This window comes from Microcaecilia unicolor, chromosome 10, assembly GCF_901765095.1.
Source record: "Microcaecilia unicolor chromosome 10, aMicUni1.1, whole genome shotgun sequence".
Lineage (NCBI taxonomy): Eukaryota > Metazoa > Chordata > Amphibia > Gymnophiona > Siphonopidae > Microcaecilia > Microcaecilia unicolor.
Genome location: NC_044040.1, coordinates 86,968,261 through 86,986,925, shown reverse-complemented (window position 1 = coordinate 86,986,925; position 18,665 = coordinate 86,968,261). Strand labels below are relative to the sequence as shown.

At 44.7% G+C, this 18,665-nt stretch overlaps 1 protein-coding gene across 1 annotated transcript in view; it reads right to left on the bottom strand.

Annotated features, from left to right (window-relative positions):
- Positions 1 to 18,665, bottom strand: part of IRAK3 (interleukin 1 receptor associated kinase 3) — a 138,200-nt gene that overhangs the window by 75,893 nt on the left and 43,642 nt on the right. Inside the window, exons 4-5 of the mRNA XM_030215616.1 lie at positions 7,556 to 7,608; positions 3,798 to 3,912 (exon numbers count right to left, since the gene is read on the bottom strand). Of these exons, the coding sequence (XP_030071476.1) occupies positions 3,798 to 3,912; positions 7,556 to 7,608 (168 nt within the window). The remainder of the gene's footprint in view (positions 1 to 3,797; positions 3,913 to 7,555; positions 7,609 to 18,665) is intronic.

The following is an 18,665-nucleotide window of genomic DNA, read 5'->3' as shown; positions in this document are numbered from 1 at the left end:
CGCTCGTGAAGATGGTCCTATTACCCAAGATTTTGTATGCCCTGCAGATGGTGCCATTGTGGCTAAGGAAAAAAGAGGAAGCACAGTACAGAAGTATAGTAACGACTTTTATATGGCGAGCGCAGAGACCCCGCATTTCTTTTGCCAAATTGTCTTTGGATAGGGGGAATGGCGGACTTAGGCTGCCAGATATCAGAGCCTACAATGTGGCTGCACTTATGAGGTGGATTCACGAATTGCATTCGGGGGGCGGATTTTTTTGCACCAGCAGATTTCTGGACAAGCTGGAGTACACCCTATGAGCCATTTGCGGTCTTAGAGTCTGGGTCGATTCGAGGTATGAAAGAGGTTGTGATGAACCCATACTTCATGGCAATACGGAGAGCTTGGAGATGCTGGAAAGAATTGGGAGGAGCTCAGAGAGGGGTGAGTCCATTTCTGCCATTGATAGGTAATCCGGGCTTTGTGGCGGGCATGGAGGCGTCCGTATTTAAAACGTGGAAGGCGAGCGGGTGTCGCTATATAGGAGATTTCAGGCAACTGGGTGAAGATCAATTTCCTTCTTTTGAGCAGGTCAGGCGCACATGGACTGTTCCGAATTCTCAATTCTTTGCATATCTGCAGGTGAGGGATTATGTTTTAACAATAGAAAGGAAGCAGGGGGGGACGGTGGTGTTCCAGAAGTTAGATACCTTATTCCAGCAGATACCTGCTCCGCTGAACAAACTCTCACAGTGGCAACAGGTAATTAGGAAACACAAGAAACCCGCTTATTTTCAGAAACTAGCAGAAGCTTGCTGCCAAGACATTGGGGATAGTGTGACCATAGAATCCTTGGGAGAAGTATTTGGGGAGATTCCTAAGTTAACACCTAATGCAGCGCTGCAAGATATTCAGTTCCGCATCCTCCACAGGGTACACATCTCAAGAGACAAAGGTCACAAGATGGGGCTTTGGCCAGATGCTATGTGTCTTAAATGTCAATCTAAAGTAGGAACATTGCTCCACTCCTTTCTGGAGTGCCCTAAGTTAGCAGCGCTTTGGACAGGTGCGCTGAAAGAGATAGAGCGCATTGTACGAGGAACATTCGAGTGGTCCTATTCAGTAGTGTATTTGGGCAGCTCTGCAGGATTAAGAGAACAGGGTTTGAATGAGGCACAATGTAAATTCATTTTAGTAGCTACGATGTTAGTGAAAAAATGTATCTTGATGGCTTGGGTGGACAAAGCCCCTCCGCAACTGGGGGTGTGGATGGGAATTATGAAAGAAATGGCGAGCTGGGTGATAGCCTCCCTCAAGTTCTCTACTTCACTGGGACATGGTCAATATAGAGCCTTGTGGGAGCAGGTTGGAAATGTACCCTTATTGGATTTGTAACATGGGGAGGGCGGTGCAGCGAGTAGTAATGACTTTCATAGCTCCTGATGGTACTAAATGGGGAATGGGCATTCTTGGTTAACATATCCAAGGAGCAGATATCTAGGCTCCAGACTCAGTTTCCGGGGGTGTGGAGAAAATAGCAAGAGGAGGCTTACTTTCTACATTAATGTTCTGGGGGGGGGGGGGGGAGAAAAGAAAAAAAAAAGGGAGGGTCAGGGGTGGTTCTACTAAGTGTTGCACTGTTGCTGTTGGTTAGCGGTTTTTGTTGCACTTGAAGAAACATGTAACTAAATTATATTGATGTACGAATAGCGTTGTATCCAGTTGTCTGAATAATGTTGTTACTGCAATTGCTATGCCTTTGACTCAATAAAGATATTCTCAAAAAAAAAAACCTGTAATTTTTCTACTGATAGTATCAATAAGAAGCATTTTAGAATCCTATCTACAAAGCATTTTCCCATAGACACAAAATGGAAGAGAGTCCTTATTAAACAGGCCCTTGAACAGAAAACATTTTTGTGCATGCAAATCTGCCCAAGCACGTCATCCTCAAATATACATTTATTTAAGAGCCCTTTTACTAAAATGCAGTAAACAGTTTCCAAGTGAATTAGCATGTGGAAAGTGTTACTGAGCTGCCATGACAACACACACTAATTCAGATGCTAACTGCATATTATGAAATGGGGTGGAAAATGGGTGGGTTATGGGTAGGGAATAAACATAGACTATCAGGCTTAGTTTCGAAAGAGAAGGGTGCTCATCTTCCAACACAATTCGGGAGATGGGCATCCTTCTCTCAGGGTCACCCAAATCGGCATAATTGAAAGCCGATTTTGGGCGTCCTCAACTGCTTCCCGTCCTGGGGGGGGGGATGACCAAAGTTCATGGGGGCATGTTGGCACCGTAGCGAAGGCGGAACTGGGGCGTGATTAAGAGATGGGCGTCCTCGGCCGATAATGGAAAAACGAAGGGCGTCCCTGATGAGCACTTGGCTGACTTTACTTGGTCCATTTTTTCTTGGGACCAATCTGTGAAAAGGTGCCCGAACTGACCAGATGACCACCGGAGGGAATCGGGGATGACCTCCCCTTACTCCCCCAGAGGTCACCAACACTCTCCCACATTAAAAAAAAAAAACTTAAAAAAAATTTTGCCAGCCTCAAATTTCATACCCAGCTCCATCACAGCAGTATGCAGGTCCCTGGAGCAGTTTTAGTGGGTGAAGTGCACTTCAGAGAAGTGGACCCAGGCCCACCGCCCCACCTGTTACACTTGTGGTGGTAAATGTGAGCCCTCCAAAACCCACCACAACCCCACTGTACCCACATGAAGGTGCCCCCCTTCACCCCTTAGGGCTATGGTAGTGGTGTACAGTTGTGGGGAGTGGGTTTGGGGGGGCTTGGGGGGGGGTTCAGCACCCAAGGTAAGGGAGCTATGCACCTGGGAGCAATTTGTGAAGTCCACTGCAGTGCCCCCTAGGGTGCCTAGTTGGTGTCCTGGCATGGCAGGGGCACCAGTGCACTACGAATGCTGGCTCCTCCCATGACCAAAGGGCTTGTATTTGGTCGTTTCTGAGAAGGGCGTCTTCGGTTTCCATTATGGCCGAAAACCGGAGACAACCATCTCTAAGGTCGACCATCTCAACATTTAGGTCGACCATCTCTAAGGTCAACCTAAATGTTGAGATTTGGGCATCCCCGAACTTATAATCGAAACGAGAGATGGACGCCCATCTTATTTCAATAATATGGGTTTCCCTGCCCCTTCGCGGAGCCGTCCTGCGAGGACGCCCTCATGAAAACTTGGGCGCCCCATTCGATTATGCCCCTCTATGCCTTGTAGTTAGTGAATGGTAACTTACAACATGCTGTCACTGATGCAAATAGTGAGAATACACTTACAGCCTCTTAATTAGGCAGCTTTTTTACTATTTAGGATGAACTTTAGTAGTAAGTGCAGTTTACTGCACAGTAAAAGGTTTTTTTTTCGTATGGTAACTATATGGGAAATTGCTGGGCACTACCCTAACAGTTACCATATAGGCTTTGCACTTACCACGTAATATGTTCAACCTTTACCATACTTTAGTAAAAGAGCCTCTTGGTCTTGGTCCCAGGTTCAGGATTTTACTGTTGTTAATATTTTTACATCGCGTGCTCTGTAATTAACAGTCTGAAGAAGTTTCACTTTTATAATGTTCTATTACGTATTGTGTTGACATTGCTAGTATACTATGCCATGCTTTGTATTGTTTTCAAATATTTTTACTGCTGTAATTGCCTATTGCTCATGTTTGATCTATTCTTACTGTACACCGCCTTGAGTGAATTCCTTCAAAAAGGCGGTAAATAAATCCTAATAAATAAATAAATAAAAATCCACAAAGTTCTTAATAAATGACAGTTACTTACCATACACTGCAACCTGTCAAGGAGGGATCCATTTTTCATGTATGGATGGACCACACACAGCTTCCCATTCTCCCCAAAATAGCTCACAAGTTCAAGAATATTGGGATGATGAAATCTATATTTAAATAATTTTTATTTAGATGAATTTGTATAAAACAAATTTTGCTTCTATAATTCTAGCATGCATTAATGGCTAACTAGCTAAGAAAAAGAGCAATGTCATTCTAGGCAGACCACCCAGTCATTTATCTAGCAGTAAAAAACTATTTCTCTCTCTCTCTCTCTCTCTTATATCTGGGGAAATTCTGCACAACTGCAAAATGTTAAATTTGCATAGAATTCCCCACCTATGCAGAATTCAGGATTTATTGTGCACAATTTGTCGACCATTAGCTGTAATAGGAGGGCTGGCCCTGCCACTAGGCAGTCTAGATATCCACCTAGGGCAGCACAGCTCTGGCATGCGTTACAGCATTCCCCCTGATGTTCCCTCCCCATCTCCTCCCATGCTGCCCTACGCTTAAAGGAAGACTGAGCATGGCACAGGCTACATTCAAACACTGCCTTGTGCTGCCCCTTCTGTGGCAGACTTCTGGGGACTAGAGAGGGGAAGGTCAGAAGTTACCATAGGGTAAGAAGTACAGAGGGGAAGAGAAGGTTCTGGCCATGGCCAACTTTTTAAAAGCATATTCAGGATATTCCCAATGAATAGGCATGAAATATATTTGCATAAAAATGAAACAGACCAAGGAAGCTATTTACTACATCTTCCAGTCACAAAACAGTGATCCTCCTGTTCCTTGATGGATAAAATTTAAATTGCTAATTCTAACACACAAAGCTTTCCATACTGATATTCAATTCCATACAGTCCTTTCTCTGAGGACAAGAAGGCCATGTTAATCTCTCATGTGGGTGATGTTATCCACAGAGCCTGGTGCAGAAACACTGCCCAGTGTACTTTCCCTTTAAGGCAGTGCTCCCACCATGCATGCTCGGGTGCCTTCCCGCCCGAATTGCAAGTGCAGGACCAGCAGTCTTTTTTCATCCACGGTGAAGAAAGGTCACGTTTCTTAGGAGTTCTCTTCAGCATGTTGTTCATTTTACAGGTGCCTTCCCATGTGGGATTTTGTTTTTTTGACCTCTTGCTTCAAAATATTTGCCTTTTAAGAGGTTATTCCTTCCCATAAGTTTATTAGAGGTTTTATCCCCACTTTTAAGTTTCCTTTAATTTTTGGCTCTGAGGCCTTCTTAGGCCTGAGTTCCAGTCGGGTACTATCAACATTTTTTCAGGTGAGCTTGCCCTTTTTTCCTTCACCATTGAGACATTTTATTTTATTTATTTGTGACATTTATATCCTACAAGTTTGAGTTCAATATGGCTTACAATAAACAGTATAGGATACATGACAAATATTAATGCATAAGAAAGTAATTTTTGTAAGACCCCAATTATATAATACAATATCATAGATGTACTGAGATAGCTATAGATAACATTTAGAAAATCTATTATGAAAGAGAAATTGTACATGAAGAATTGAGAAGGTTAATGGTAGATAAAGTAACAACCAATTCAGATAAGAATTAGGTGTTTGAATGTCCCGCTCAAGGAAAATGCCGTGAAGGTACTGTTTAGATGGTACCTCACGCCAGATAGACTTCGGCGAATATGTCCTAATTCTTCGGGATTGTGTTGTAGGGGGTGTGGATCCAGAGGGACTATGGGGCATGTGTGGTGGAGTTGTGTAAAGGTCCAAGCATTTTGGAAATCAGTTAGATGTAAAATACAGAAATGGGTGGGAAGTTCCATTCCCTGGTCACCTGAGTTTTTTCTCTTCTCAGCAAGGCCACCTGGTTTAAAGAAATGCCAACAGGACCTGATGCGGCTTGCTGTGGGGGTAGCGCGGGTGGTTATCGCCTCTCAGTGGAAAATGGTGGGGACTCCCTCAATTACAAAGTGGCATAATAAGTTAAGCTATGTGTGTGAGATGGAGAAACTATTAGCTGAACGCAAACATCAGATGGGCAAATGACACTCAATATGGAAAAATTTTTACATAATTGTATCATGCAAGTAATTAGAAAAAGTAAGTAGGAAGCGGTTTGTAGGGTAAGACAAACGGATGTCTTAGTGGATAGGGAGGGGGGATTAATTGTATTATAAAATTGTTCAACAAATAAAAATTATTTGAAGTTAAATGTGGTTAAAATATAGATTTTGCAGATGTGGAGTGAGGGAGTGAGGGGATTTCACACGAGTGATTGTATTGTTGAAACCTAGTGCTTCACTCTTTCTGTAACTGAAGCATTAATGTATTGTTTAATTGTTCAATAAAGACTTCATGCAAATAAAAAAAAAAAGAATTAGGTGTTTGAGATATGGTTGTTCTTTGTGTAGGTTTGCTTGAAGAGGAACGATTTGAGGATTTTGCTTCGGCCATTTTCTCTTCCATGTCATCTAAGGTTCCCAGTGGCTTTAAGCACTGTGCCTGGTGCAATTGGACCATCTCTGGGGCTGACACCCATCCCTGGTGTATCCAATGTTTGGGGCCTGCACTGTGCTCAATCTAAACCATCTAAACTGTGTTCTTTGTTTGCATATGCAGAAAAGAACTCAGAAGTCCAGAGAGGTTCAAAGAGAGAAGAGTTTTGATGCCAGGTCCGAATCATCAGCAGCATCAACCTCGGCGGCTGCACTGACATCAGAAGAGTAAGCCCCAATGGCTTTGAAACCCATGTCTGACACTGGGATAAGGCGTTCATCGAGTGGGTCTCCACCTGCTTCGGCACCGACCAATATGCAAGGCCCACCCACGGGCCCAGTCAGCACTAGACTCGACGTTGTCCTCGTCGGCACTGAGGGACGTCAATGCTTGGCACTGGGCGAAGGCCAAGAAGCACAAGCATCAGTCTCCCTTAACACATGGTGCTGGAGCTCAGGGACATTGAAGACTTCAGTACCCAAGAAGCACTGGCGCCAAGAGGAGTGCTCCCCCTCTACAGAAGAGGTGCCTTCATGCTGGTCTCCATGAAGCTGGGACCCAGTCTCTGCCATGGAACTGGCAACTTTGCAGGCTGTCTCTGAACTGATGCCCAAGCCTTTATCGATGACGGCCCTCAATGAATGGATCCAGGCTATGTTCCAAGAGCATTTGGTAGGACTTCTTCAGGCTCTGAGTACCTCAGCATCGGGGGTGCTTGCACCAGGCAAGGCTCTACCTCTGCTTGCCTCGCAGGGCCCTCAGCCTGTGGTGCGGTCACCGGCACTAGTGCTGCATCAGCATCGACACCTGCCCATGCAGGTACCCCCTCATCTGTGGAGGAAGCTTTGCCAGAGTCTAGGGGTGAACCTGCATCTCAGTGCCATTCCAGGTATGGACATGGTTCCACTCATCCAAGGCAGGCGTGGACTCAGCCCTGCTATGCGGACTATTTTGCTAATTCCACTTCGGACAAAACTTTTAAATAAGCTAAACTGAATTAAAGCAAACTGTATTTTATGCCTAACAATTAGGGAAATCCTACAAATCAGACTAGTTTTGGGCACTCAAAGATGACATTATTGACACGACTGCTCTAGACAAACATTTCTCTGTTACCATGCAAGTTCAAAATGCAAATGACAAAGCATTAGATTTAAGGAAATCCATTTTAGCTGCCACTTTTTATAGTAGACAGTAATTTCATAGGAAGGTTAAACAAAACATAAGCTAAAGAAAAACAAAAGCTCAGAATGTTGAGTAAAATCAACTCACACAAGGAGAACTTCCAGTTGCAAGATAAATGATTTCTGCCATTCTTTCTTGTCCTAAATATCAATCAGGAAACAAAAAGCATTTACAGTACAATATTATATCGCTGTCTAAACTGTGATATTGGTTACCACTATGCCTTTAAATGTTTAATCCTCCAGCTAGCCGTAAGAGGCTGAAGATCAGAAAGGAGAAAGCAGAGCACAGTGGAGATGGGAGAAGTTAGATACAGTGAGGGATAGGGACACAGAAGGGAAATACTGGACAAGGAGAAGACAGGGACAGAGGGGCAATGCTGGATATGGGAGGGAGCATATGTACACGGATGAGAAGAGTTGGACATGGAGGAAAGATATAGACATAGAGGGACAAAGGTGGACACAGGGGGAAAGGAATCCAGAGAGGTGATGTTAGATATGGAGAGCCATATGGACACAGAAGCGAAATGCTGAACATAGTGGGAGCAGAGACAGGAACAGAAAGGTAATGCTGGGCAATGGGGAGTACAGAGACATAGAAGGGTGATGTTGAACATTGGGAGGGAGATTAGGACACAGAGGAGTGATGAAGAACACAGAGGGGGGATAGGGATCCTGAGGGGCGATGTTGGATATTGGGAATCATATGGACACAGAAAGGAAATGCTAGATAGGGGAATATAGGGGCAAAGGGGGAATTGTTGAACATGGTGGGAGGATAGGGCCAGGTACACAGTGAGAAGATGCTAAACGTTGGGAGACAGGGACACAGAGGGTAAATGGATGATGGACATGGGGAGAGAAGAACTGTCAAATGAGCAGGTGACCCTGTCAAGTAAATAAGCTGAAGACAGAGGAAAACAGAAGCCAGAGACTGGGACCAACACAATCAGAAAAAAGAAAATAACCAGACAATAAAGGTAGAAAAATATTTTCTATTTAGTGCATAAAATAAGTCAGTTTTTGGAATGTACATCTGCCAGAGATGGTGTTAGACATGGCTGGGGCCCATGGCAGATATTTGGGAGGAAACCTTCTTCAGGTTCAGGCAGGCCTGAGATCTTCTATAGCTGGAGGGTCATGGGCAATTGCCTTGTTTGCACCCTCCTGATATCTGTTATCTTTATATTGCACAGTACAGAAGGAAATGCATCAATTTCCATTTCTCTGGTGGTGTACTACATGCAAAATCTGGCCACTTGGGATTTAATTTCTGTCTACATATTTATATTTCTAGTTTGTGGTCACTTATTGTGTATTTCATATCTATGTTCTGTGTGTATGACTGAGGCCAGATTTTCTGTTAGCATTAATGTAATGACCTGTAGTAATGTGGCTTGAGTTTTCCCAGTATATGTATTGATGTTCTAGGGCCCACTGTAATATTTAGGGCACTACCTTTTCATAGGTAGGGTCCTTATTTTGGAATTTTGTGCCAGAATAGTAATTAGCTCTAGATCATCAGTGACTCTTTCATAGAATTTTTGTATTACTTCACAATATGCCCAGTACAGAGAGGGTTTACATTGCTGTTACTAAGATTACAATAGAATTGGAAATTTCTAAGTATAGTGAATTTTATGGGCAAATATCCTAGCTTTGTTCTGCACCTATTATTGGGGGAAGGCTGTGATGTTCTGTGGATGCAGAATCTTTGTAGCTTTCATACCTAATGGGGAAGCTATGTGTGTTGGGGGACTGTGGCTCAGTAGGGGCTGAAGAGTGAAACCTCTTATACTTCCCCCAACTGAATCCTGTATTGCTATCCTTGCTACAATTATTTGTTGGGGGAAAGACAGGAGACGAAACAGGAGTGTGGAAGGGTTTTATCTTTCATGAAGTTGACAACCCCAGGCTACCCAGAACCTGAAAAGCAGAAGGAGGCAGCATTTCTCTTATAGCCTTCTGGACCTCCCTTCCCCCCCCCCCCCCCCCCCATGCCACGCCACTGCCTACCATCCTTCCAATGCCTCGGAATTTCCACAGGCCATTGAAGGAAAAAACAGAGAGTGGTTCATCATTGTCAGGAAGGTACTTGTTAAGTCCAATGCCTTTTTTTGGCCTGGTCAGATGGGAGGCAGAGAGGACTTTAGGGAGCAACAGAGGAAAAAGTGAAGAGTTGTGGATAGTGAAGCACAAAGAGGTAAATGCGAAGTGGACTTGGTACTTTGAATGATAAAATGGGGACAAAAGGGATACAGAAGGGAGGGGTTTGGGGTACAGAGAGGAGAGTTTAGAATGGTAAGAGAAGAAGAGAGATTGGGTTAAAGTTGGGCAGGATGGAAAGAAAGAAAGAAGGGAATATGGAGTAGAAGGAGAGGAAGAAAGGATAATGGGCAGAATGAAGTTCAGGGCACAAGAAGGGAAGAGTGAAGGGATGGGGTCAGGAAGGGGTAGTATGGGTTGGGACCAGAAGAGAGAAGGTACGACAACAGGAGAGGAAAATAATGTAGTAGGGTAAGGGTGGAAGGGAAGAGGGAGGAGGTAAGTGAACAGCAGAATAAGGCGACAGGAGAGTGTGGATGACAAGAGTGAAGGGAAATGCAAGGGGTAAGAGATGGAGATGAAGCTACTGAGTACGGTTTTCGAGGGGGTAAAAGGTATTTTGTTGGGATCACCTGTCTCTGCTGGGGGCGGAACTGTTAATTTGGGGCTACCAAGCCCCTCTTGCTTTTCAATGGAGCAGAGAGTGTTAGGTTGGGCCCACTAAACCCTTCTTGGTGTTCTTGCTGGAGTGGGAGGTATGGTGTTGGGGCCATCAAGCCCCTGTTGTTGTTTTTGTCAGGTTGGGAGGTATTGTGTAGGAGCTGCCAAGCTCCACTTGTTTTTGTGGAGGTAGCAGACTATGTTGGTGCCGTTGAACTCCTCTTGTAATTCAGGACATTTACTGAATCCCTTATTGTAAATATCACCACATACCACTTATAAATAAAAGCATTACTTTACAGAAAAGCTTTCTGTATGATCTAAAGTTGACAATATAACATTTGGCAATGAGGACTAAAATATCTTATTAACATGGTACAGTTTATTGCTCGTATTCCTCCATATTTTATTAAATTCTAGAAGAAATGGATTTGCTGCATTGAACTCTTCTTTGAATGTACATTTGTTGAAGAGCAAAAAAAAAATCATAAGGTACTTACACTCAATAATGCTGAGAAAGCTGTATATACAATACATAAATAGCAAACTAACCCCCATGTCTACTAAGCCACGCTAGCAGCTGCTGTGCGCTAATGCCAACACAGTCTATTCAATTTGAATGAGCTGTGTCTGCATTGCCGCACAGCTTAGGAAACAGGGGGGATAATAAGTATTTTTCAACAGGAATAAATGCCATGCATATACAGTTTTTGCATCAGCAAACCAAATCAGCTCTAAATTTATAAATGCCTAAATGATCAGACAGTAGACTATGCAGGTTAACTCATACCTACAATTTTACTGATGATGTTTCTGAACTAAAAAAAACACACATTACCCTAAGCTGCAATCCTGCTGCCTAATTAAGGCTGGTGCAAAGGGCACTAGGTACCATAGGCAAAGCTGCAGAATTGAAACTCCTTGGCTCATAGGCACCTTCTAGATCTTGATAATTAAAGTGAAAAATCATGATTTCACCAAAATGCCTCCAAGAACACTCCTTTAAAAATAAATAACTGACATCAGACACAGAAGTCACCGTAGAAGCCATGTGCAGCTTCTTCATATGTAAATAGGGCATTTACACATGTGGATTTCACACACATATAAATGGTAATCTCAGAATGCTACTGTGTATATGTGTAGATGGCCTGAGATGCTCAGATTCAACGAGAGTGTGTCTTGGATTTGGTTTGGGAAAGCCAAAAAATTACATTTGTATTTCCCATTTTCTAATGAGAAATGCATGAATATATTTTTTTAAAATCTTTTTGAAAAAGTTTCCTGTAGGCTTTTGCATCTCCTCTGAGGTACATTTAAGCTCCTGCAAAGTGCTCGTTTTGGCAGAGATAGAAATGAGTGATTGAAGAATCAATTAGCTTTCCCATATTTTGTAAAAGTTTTTAAATGTAAACATTTCAGGGCTTCGATCTCTAATTGACTATCCTTATACGTATAATTGTCTGCATTATGGCTCTTATAAGTATACTTGCCAAAGTACTAAAAATTAGCACTTCAATGTGGATGCCAAGTGATACCTCTCTTTTTCTCCACATATATGTTTTTGGAAGTCAATGCTCACACTGATTATAGCAGCAAATACATATATATTTGCTGGCATCCTTATATTTGGCAGTCTTTTGTAAAATACTGGAAACATTTGGAGGAATTCTGTATAGGGGAACTGGGATGATGTATACTAAATGCCAATGCTGTAACGGCAGTTTCGCAAGGAACTGTTTTTATAGAATACCAGAATTGAACACAATATTCGAGGTGCGGTCACATTATAAAATCCTCACTTTTGTTTTCCATTCCTTTCCTAATAATACCTAACATTCTATTTGCTTTCTTAGCCACCGCAGTACACTGAGTAGAGGGTTTCAACGTATCATCAACAATGACAACAAGACCCCTTTCTTGGTCGGTGACTCCTAACGTGGAACCTTGCATTACTTAGCTATAGTATTTTGTGAGAAAAACGCCCAAATGCAGACTTATGCCACTTTTTGGACATTTTTCTCTTTTGAAAATGAGCCTGATAGTAACCTAGTAAATTATGGCAGACAGAGAACTGAACAGTCCATTCAGTCTGACCAACATCACAAGCATTATCAATTCACAATTAAACCAAACCAACAATGAATTTGAAATAAAAAACAAGATCATGTCTCTCTTAAGCATTTCTGGGACATAGACCGTAGAAGTCCGCCCGGCATTGTCCTGACATTCCAACTACTGGAGTTGCTGTCGAAGCCTACTCCAGCCTATCTGAATCTGTCTGGTCATTTGCAGGAAACAAGATTGTAAAAGTCTGCTGGGCACCGCCCTCATGTTCCAGCTACTGAAATTGTTGTCGAAGTCCTCCCCAGCCCATCCTAAACCAGACTGCCATATACAGGACACATACCCTATACGTTTGCCTGGCACCAGCCGTAGAGGGTCTTTTACTAAGGAGCACTCACATTTTTGGCACGCGCTAAAATTGTGGGCGTGCTAAACGTTAGAGACACCAATGCATTCCTATGGGCGTCTCTAATGTTTAGTGCGCCTATAATTTTAGCGCGCGCTAAAACATGAGCGTGCCTTAGTAAAAGGCGCCCTTAGTTCTTCACAGCTAGAGACATCATCTAAGCGCCATTCGACACATCAACACACACGCAGCTATTTAAGTTTTGGGGGGTTTTTATACCAATCATTTTCTAAATAAAGGTCCTCTATGTTCATCCCACATCTTTTTGAATTCCGTCATTTTTGTCTCTACCTCCTCCCTTGGGAGGGCATTCCAGGCACTGACCACCCTCTCCATGAAAAAGAATTTCCTGACATTATGCCTAAGCCTACCATCTCGCATCCTCAGCTCATTTCCTCTAGTTTTACCATTCCTCCTTCTCTGGAAAAGATTTATTTCTATATTAATACTTCAATGTAACCAAAATATAGAGGACTGAAGAGAAGGAATACAATCTTCAAAACAAACTCTCCTATTAGAAAAGCTTTTCACATTCATCCTATGCCCCCTCATTCCAGAGCTCCCTTTCCACTGAAAGAGACTCGCCTTCTATGCATTTATGCTGCATAGGTATCTTTTTTCTCCTGCCTTTCTTCCAAAGTATATATATTGAGATCTTTAATGAAGACCACTGACCATTTTAGTAGCCACCCTCTGAACTGACTCCATCATGTTTATATCTTTTTGAAGGTGTGGTCTCCAGAATTGTACACAATATTCTAAATGAGATCTCACCAGACTCTTGTACAGGGGCATCATCACCTCCTTTTTCCTACTGACCATTCCGTCCCCTATGCACCCAAGCACCCTTCTAGACTTCCCAATCGTCTTTTCTACATGTTTGGCCACCTTAAGATCATCATTTACAATCACACCAATCTCCAGTTCCTCTTTCATGCACAAAAGTTCTTCACCTCCTAAAGTGTACTGTTCCCTCGGATTTTTGCAGCCCAAACGGATGACCTTGCAGTTTTTAGCATTAAATCTAAGCTGCCAAATTCCAGACCATTCATCTAACTTCACTAAGTTCTTGCTCACGTTATCAACACCTTTAGGGGTGTCTACCTTATTGCAGATTTTGGTATAATCCACAAAGATGCAAACCTTACCAGATGGCACTTCATCAATATCGCTTACAAAAATGTTAAAAAGAACTGGCCCAAGAACCAAACCTTGCGGCACACCATTGATAGCATCCTTTTCCTCAGAATGAGCTCCATTTACCACTACCCTCTGTTGCCTTCCCCTAAACACACTCAACCACCTCCTAACCCTGTCAGTCACTTTAGGGCCCATACTGAGGGCACTCAGTTTATTCATTAATCCTCTATGAGGAACCATATCAAAAGCTTTGCCAAAATCTAAATATACTAGTCTAGCACTCTCCATCGATCCAACTCTCTGGCCACCCAGTCAAAGAAATGAATCAGATTTGTCTGACCAGACCTGCCTCTAGTGAAACCATGTTGCCTCAGGTCCTGTAATTCACTGGATTACAAAAACATTAATATTTTCTATTTTATAAGTGTTTCCATTAATTTAGTTACCACAGAAGTCAAACTTACAGCTTCATGACCCTCCCCCCTCCCCTCTGTTTCCCCTCCTTCACAACATATATATCATGGCTTTATTATATCCACTTCTATTATTCATGTAAGTGAGATCCTATTATCTTAGACACTACTTATGATGGCGGGACCACCAGTTGGGGGGCACCTAAGTCAACCCCGGAACGGGATCTCCACTCTTTGTACTTGTCCCATAGTTTGATATAAGTAGTCCATTTTATGGACCACCTTTATCACTGGTGGAGCATGTGGTCTCTTCCATGATGAAGCTAATGTTATCTTGCTCGCTACCAGGAAAGTGGAGGCTAAGCAATGCAGTGCTGTTGATATTCCTGGGGGTTGAAAATGTAGCAAGCAATGATCTGTCATAGCCGGGTATTCTCTTCCCAGTATTTATCCAAGTTGTCCGAGCAGTTCAGACCAATAATTTTTTATTTTTGGGCAAGACCACCATTTATGTAGCATGTCTCCCACTGCCTGACAACCTCTCCAGCATTGGCTTGTGGTCTCTTTAAACATTTTAGCTAGTCGATCAGGTGTATAATACCAGCGATCCAGAATCTTATAACCATTTTCTATCATAGAACTACTTATAGATGGGTATCCCGTGGTAAGGTTTAAACGTGCATGCACAGATCCAATATGGCGCCTAGAGCAGACGTGCAGAAAGCAGCTCCTGACTCAATAGGAATCTTTAATTTGGGAGTAATCGGACCCGTAATGAGAAAGAGGAAAGGGAAGCCCAATGTGCCTACCTCCACAGGCAGAGCGAACCCTCCTCCCACGCGACAAATGACCCTGGAAGAATCGGGCATGCGAGCACCGGGAACAGCGAATGATACATACTTGTAGCAGGTGTTCTCCGAGGACAGCAGGCTGATTGTTCTCACGACTGGGTTGACGTCCACGGCAGCCCCCACCAACCGGAACAAAAACTTTGCGGCCGGTCCCACACGCAGGGCACACCCACCGCGCATGCGCGGCCGTCTTCCCGCCCGTGCGCGACAAGCAAAGGAATGAGGAAAAAACGCAACTCCAAAGGGGAGGAGGGAGGGTAGGTGAGAACAATCAGCCTGCTGTCCTCGGAGAACACCTGCTACAGGTATGTATCATTTGCTTTCTCCGAGGACAAGCAGGCTGCTTGTTCTCACGACTGGGGTATCCCTAGCTCTCAGGCTCACTCAAAACAAGAACCCAGGTCAATTGAACCTCGCAACGGCGAGGGCATAACGGAAATTGACCTACGAAGAACAACTAACAGAGAGTGCAGCCTGAACAGAACAAAATCGGGTCATGGAGGGTGAAGTTGGATTCAAACCCCAAATAGATTCTGCAGCACCGACTGCCCGAACCGACTGTCGCGTCGGGTATCCTGCTGCAGGCAGTAATGTGATGTGAATGTGTGGACAGATGACTACGTCGCAGCCTTGCAAATCTCTTCAATAGTGGCTGACTTCAAGTGGGCCACTGACGCTGCCATGGCTCTAACACTATGAGCCTTGACATGAACCACAAGAGCCAGCCCAGCCTGGGCGTAAGTGAAGGAAATGCAATCTGCTAGCCAATTGGAGATGGTGCGTTTCCCGACAGCAACCCCTTTCCTGTTGGGGTCGTAAGAAATAAACAATTGGGCGGACTGTCTGTGGGGCTGTGTCCGCTCCAGATAGAAGGCCAACGCTCGCTGGCAGTCCAATGTGTGCAACTGACGTTCAGCTGGGCAGGTATGTGGTCTGGGAAAGAATGTTGGCAAGACAATTGACTGGTTAAGATGGAACTCCGACACCACCTTTGGCAGGAACTTAGGGTGAGTGCGGAGTACTACTCTGTTATGATGAAATTTGGTATAAGGAGCATGAGCTACCAAGGCTTGCAGCTCACTGACTCTCTACGAGCTGAAGTAACTGCCACCAAGAAAATGACCTTCCAGGTCAAGTACTTCAGATGGCAGGAATTCAGTGGCTCAAAAGGAGGTTTCATCAGCTGGGTGAGGACGACGTTGAGATCCCATGACACTGCAGGAGGCTTGACAGGGGGCCTTGACAAAAGCAAGCCTCTCATGAATCGAACGACTAAAGGCTCTCCAGAGATGGCTTTACCCTCTACACGATAATGGTAAGCAATAATCGCAGGTTCTGTGCAGGACAAGAACGAGGTTCTAGGGCCTTGCTCTCACACCAAACAACAAACCTCCTCCACTTAAAAAAGTAACTCTTTTTAGTGGAATCCTTTCTAGAGGCAAGCAAGACGCGGGAGACACCCTCAGACAGACCCAAGAAAGCAAAGTCTACGCCCTCAACATCCAGGCTGTGAGAGCCAGAGACTGAAGGTTGGGGTGCAGAAGCGCTCCGTCGTTCTGTGAAATGAGGGTCGGAAAACACTCCAATTACTACTACTACTACTATTTAGCATTTCTATAGCGCTACAAGGCATACGCAGCGCTGTACAAACATAGAAGAAAGACAGTCCCTGCTCAAAGAGCTTACAATCTAATAGACAAAAAAATAAATAAAGTAAGCAAATCAAATCAATTAATGTGAACGGGAAGGAAGAGAGGAGGGTAGGTGGAGGCGAGTGGTTACGAGTCAAAAGCAATGTTAAAGAGGTGGGTTTTCAGTCTAGATTTAAAGGTGGCCAAGGATGGGGCAAGACGTAGGGGCTCAGGAAGTTTATTCCAGGCGTAGGGTGCAGCGAGACAGAAGGCGCGAAGTCTGGAGTTGGCAGTAGTGGAGAAGGGAACAGATAAGAAGGATTTATCCATGGAGCGGAGTGCACGGGAAGGGGTGTAGGGAAGGACGAGTGTGGAGAGATACTGGGGAGCAGCAGAGTGAATACATTTATAGGTTAGTAGAAGAAGTTTGAACAGGATGCGAAAACAGATAGGGAGCCAGTGAAGGGTCTTGAGGAGAGGGGTAGTATGAGTAAAGCGACCCTGGCGGAAGATGAGACGGGCAGCAGAGTTTTGAACCGACTGGAGAGGGGAGAGGTGACTAAGTGGGAGGCCAGCAAGAAGCAGATTGCAGTAGTCTAAACGAGAGGTGACAAGGGTGTGGATGAGGGTTTTGGTAGAGTGCTCGGAAAGAAAGGGGCGGATTTTACGGATGTTGTAAAGAAAGAAATGACAGGTCTTGGCGGTCTGCTGGATATGAGCAGAGAAGGAGAGAGAAGAGTCAAAGATGACCCCAAGGTTTCGAGCTGAGGAGACAGGGAGAATGAGAGAGCCATCAACAGAAATAGAAAACGGGGGGAGCGGGGAGGTGGTTCTTCGGAGGACAACTCCAGAAGTAGAGGGAACCAGATCTGACGGGGCCAAAAAGGCGCTATCAGAATCATGGTGCCGTGGTCTTGCTTGAGCTTCAGTAAGGTCTTCCCCACCAAAGGTATGGGAGGATAAGCATACAGGAGGCCGGTCCCCCAATGGAGGAGAAAGGCATCCAATGCTAGTCTGCCGTACGCCTGTAGTCTGGAACAGAACAGAGGCAGCTTGTGGTTGGTCTGAGAGGCAAAAAGGTCCACCGGGGAGTGCCCCACTCTCGGAAGATCTTGCGTACCACTCTGGAATGGAGCGACCACTCGTGCGGTTGCATGACTCTGCTCAGTCTGTCGGCCAGACTGTTGTTTACACCTGCCAGGTATGTGGCTTGAAGAAGCATGCCGAACTGGCAGGCCCAACGCCACATCCCGACGGCTTCCTGACACAGGGGGTGAGATCCGGTGTCCCCCTGCTTGTTGATGTAATACATTGCAACCTGATTGTCTGTCCGAATTTGGATAATTTGATAGGACAGCCGATCTCTGAAGGCCTTCAGTGCGTTCCAGACCGCTCGGAGCTCCAGGAGGTTGATCTGAAGATCCTGTTCTTGGAGGGACCACAGTCCCTGGGTGTGAAGCCCATCGACATGAGCTCCCCACCCCAGGCGAGATGCATCCGTCGTCAGCACCTTCGTGGGCTGCGGAATTTGGAATGGGCGTCCCAGGGTCAAATTGGTCCGAACTGTCGGCAACTGAGGAACAGGCGGATGACATCTTCTAGATTCCCGGTGGCTTGGCACCACTGGGAAGCTAGGGTCCACTGAGCAGATCTCATGTGAAGACGAGCCATGAGAGTCACATGAACTGTAGAGGCCATATGATCCAGGAGTCTCAACATCTGCCAAGCTGTGACCTGCTGAGACGCTCTGGTCTGGGAAGCGAGGGACAGGAGGTTGTGGGCCCTCGCCTCGGGAAGAAAGGCCTGAGCCGTCTGTGAATTCAGCAGAGCTCCTATGAATTCCAGAGATTGGACTGGTTGGAGATGGGACTTTGGGTAATTTATCACAAACCCCAGCAGCTCCAGGAGGTGAATAGTGCACTGCATGGACCGGAGAGCCCCTGCCTCCGAGGTGTTCTTGACCAGCCAATCGTCGAGATAC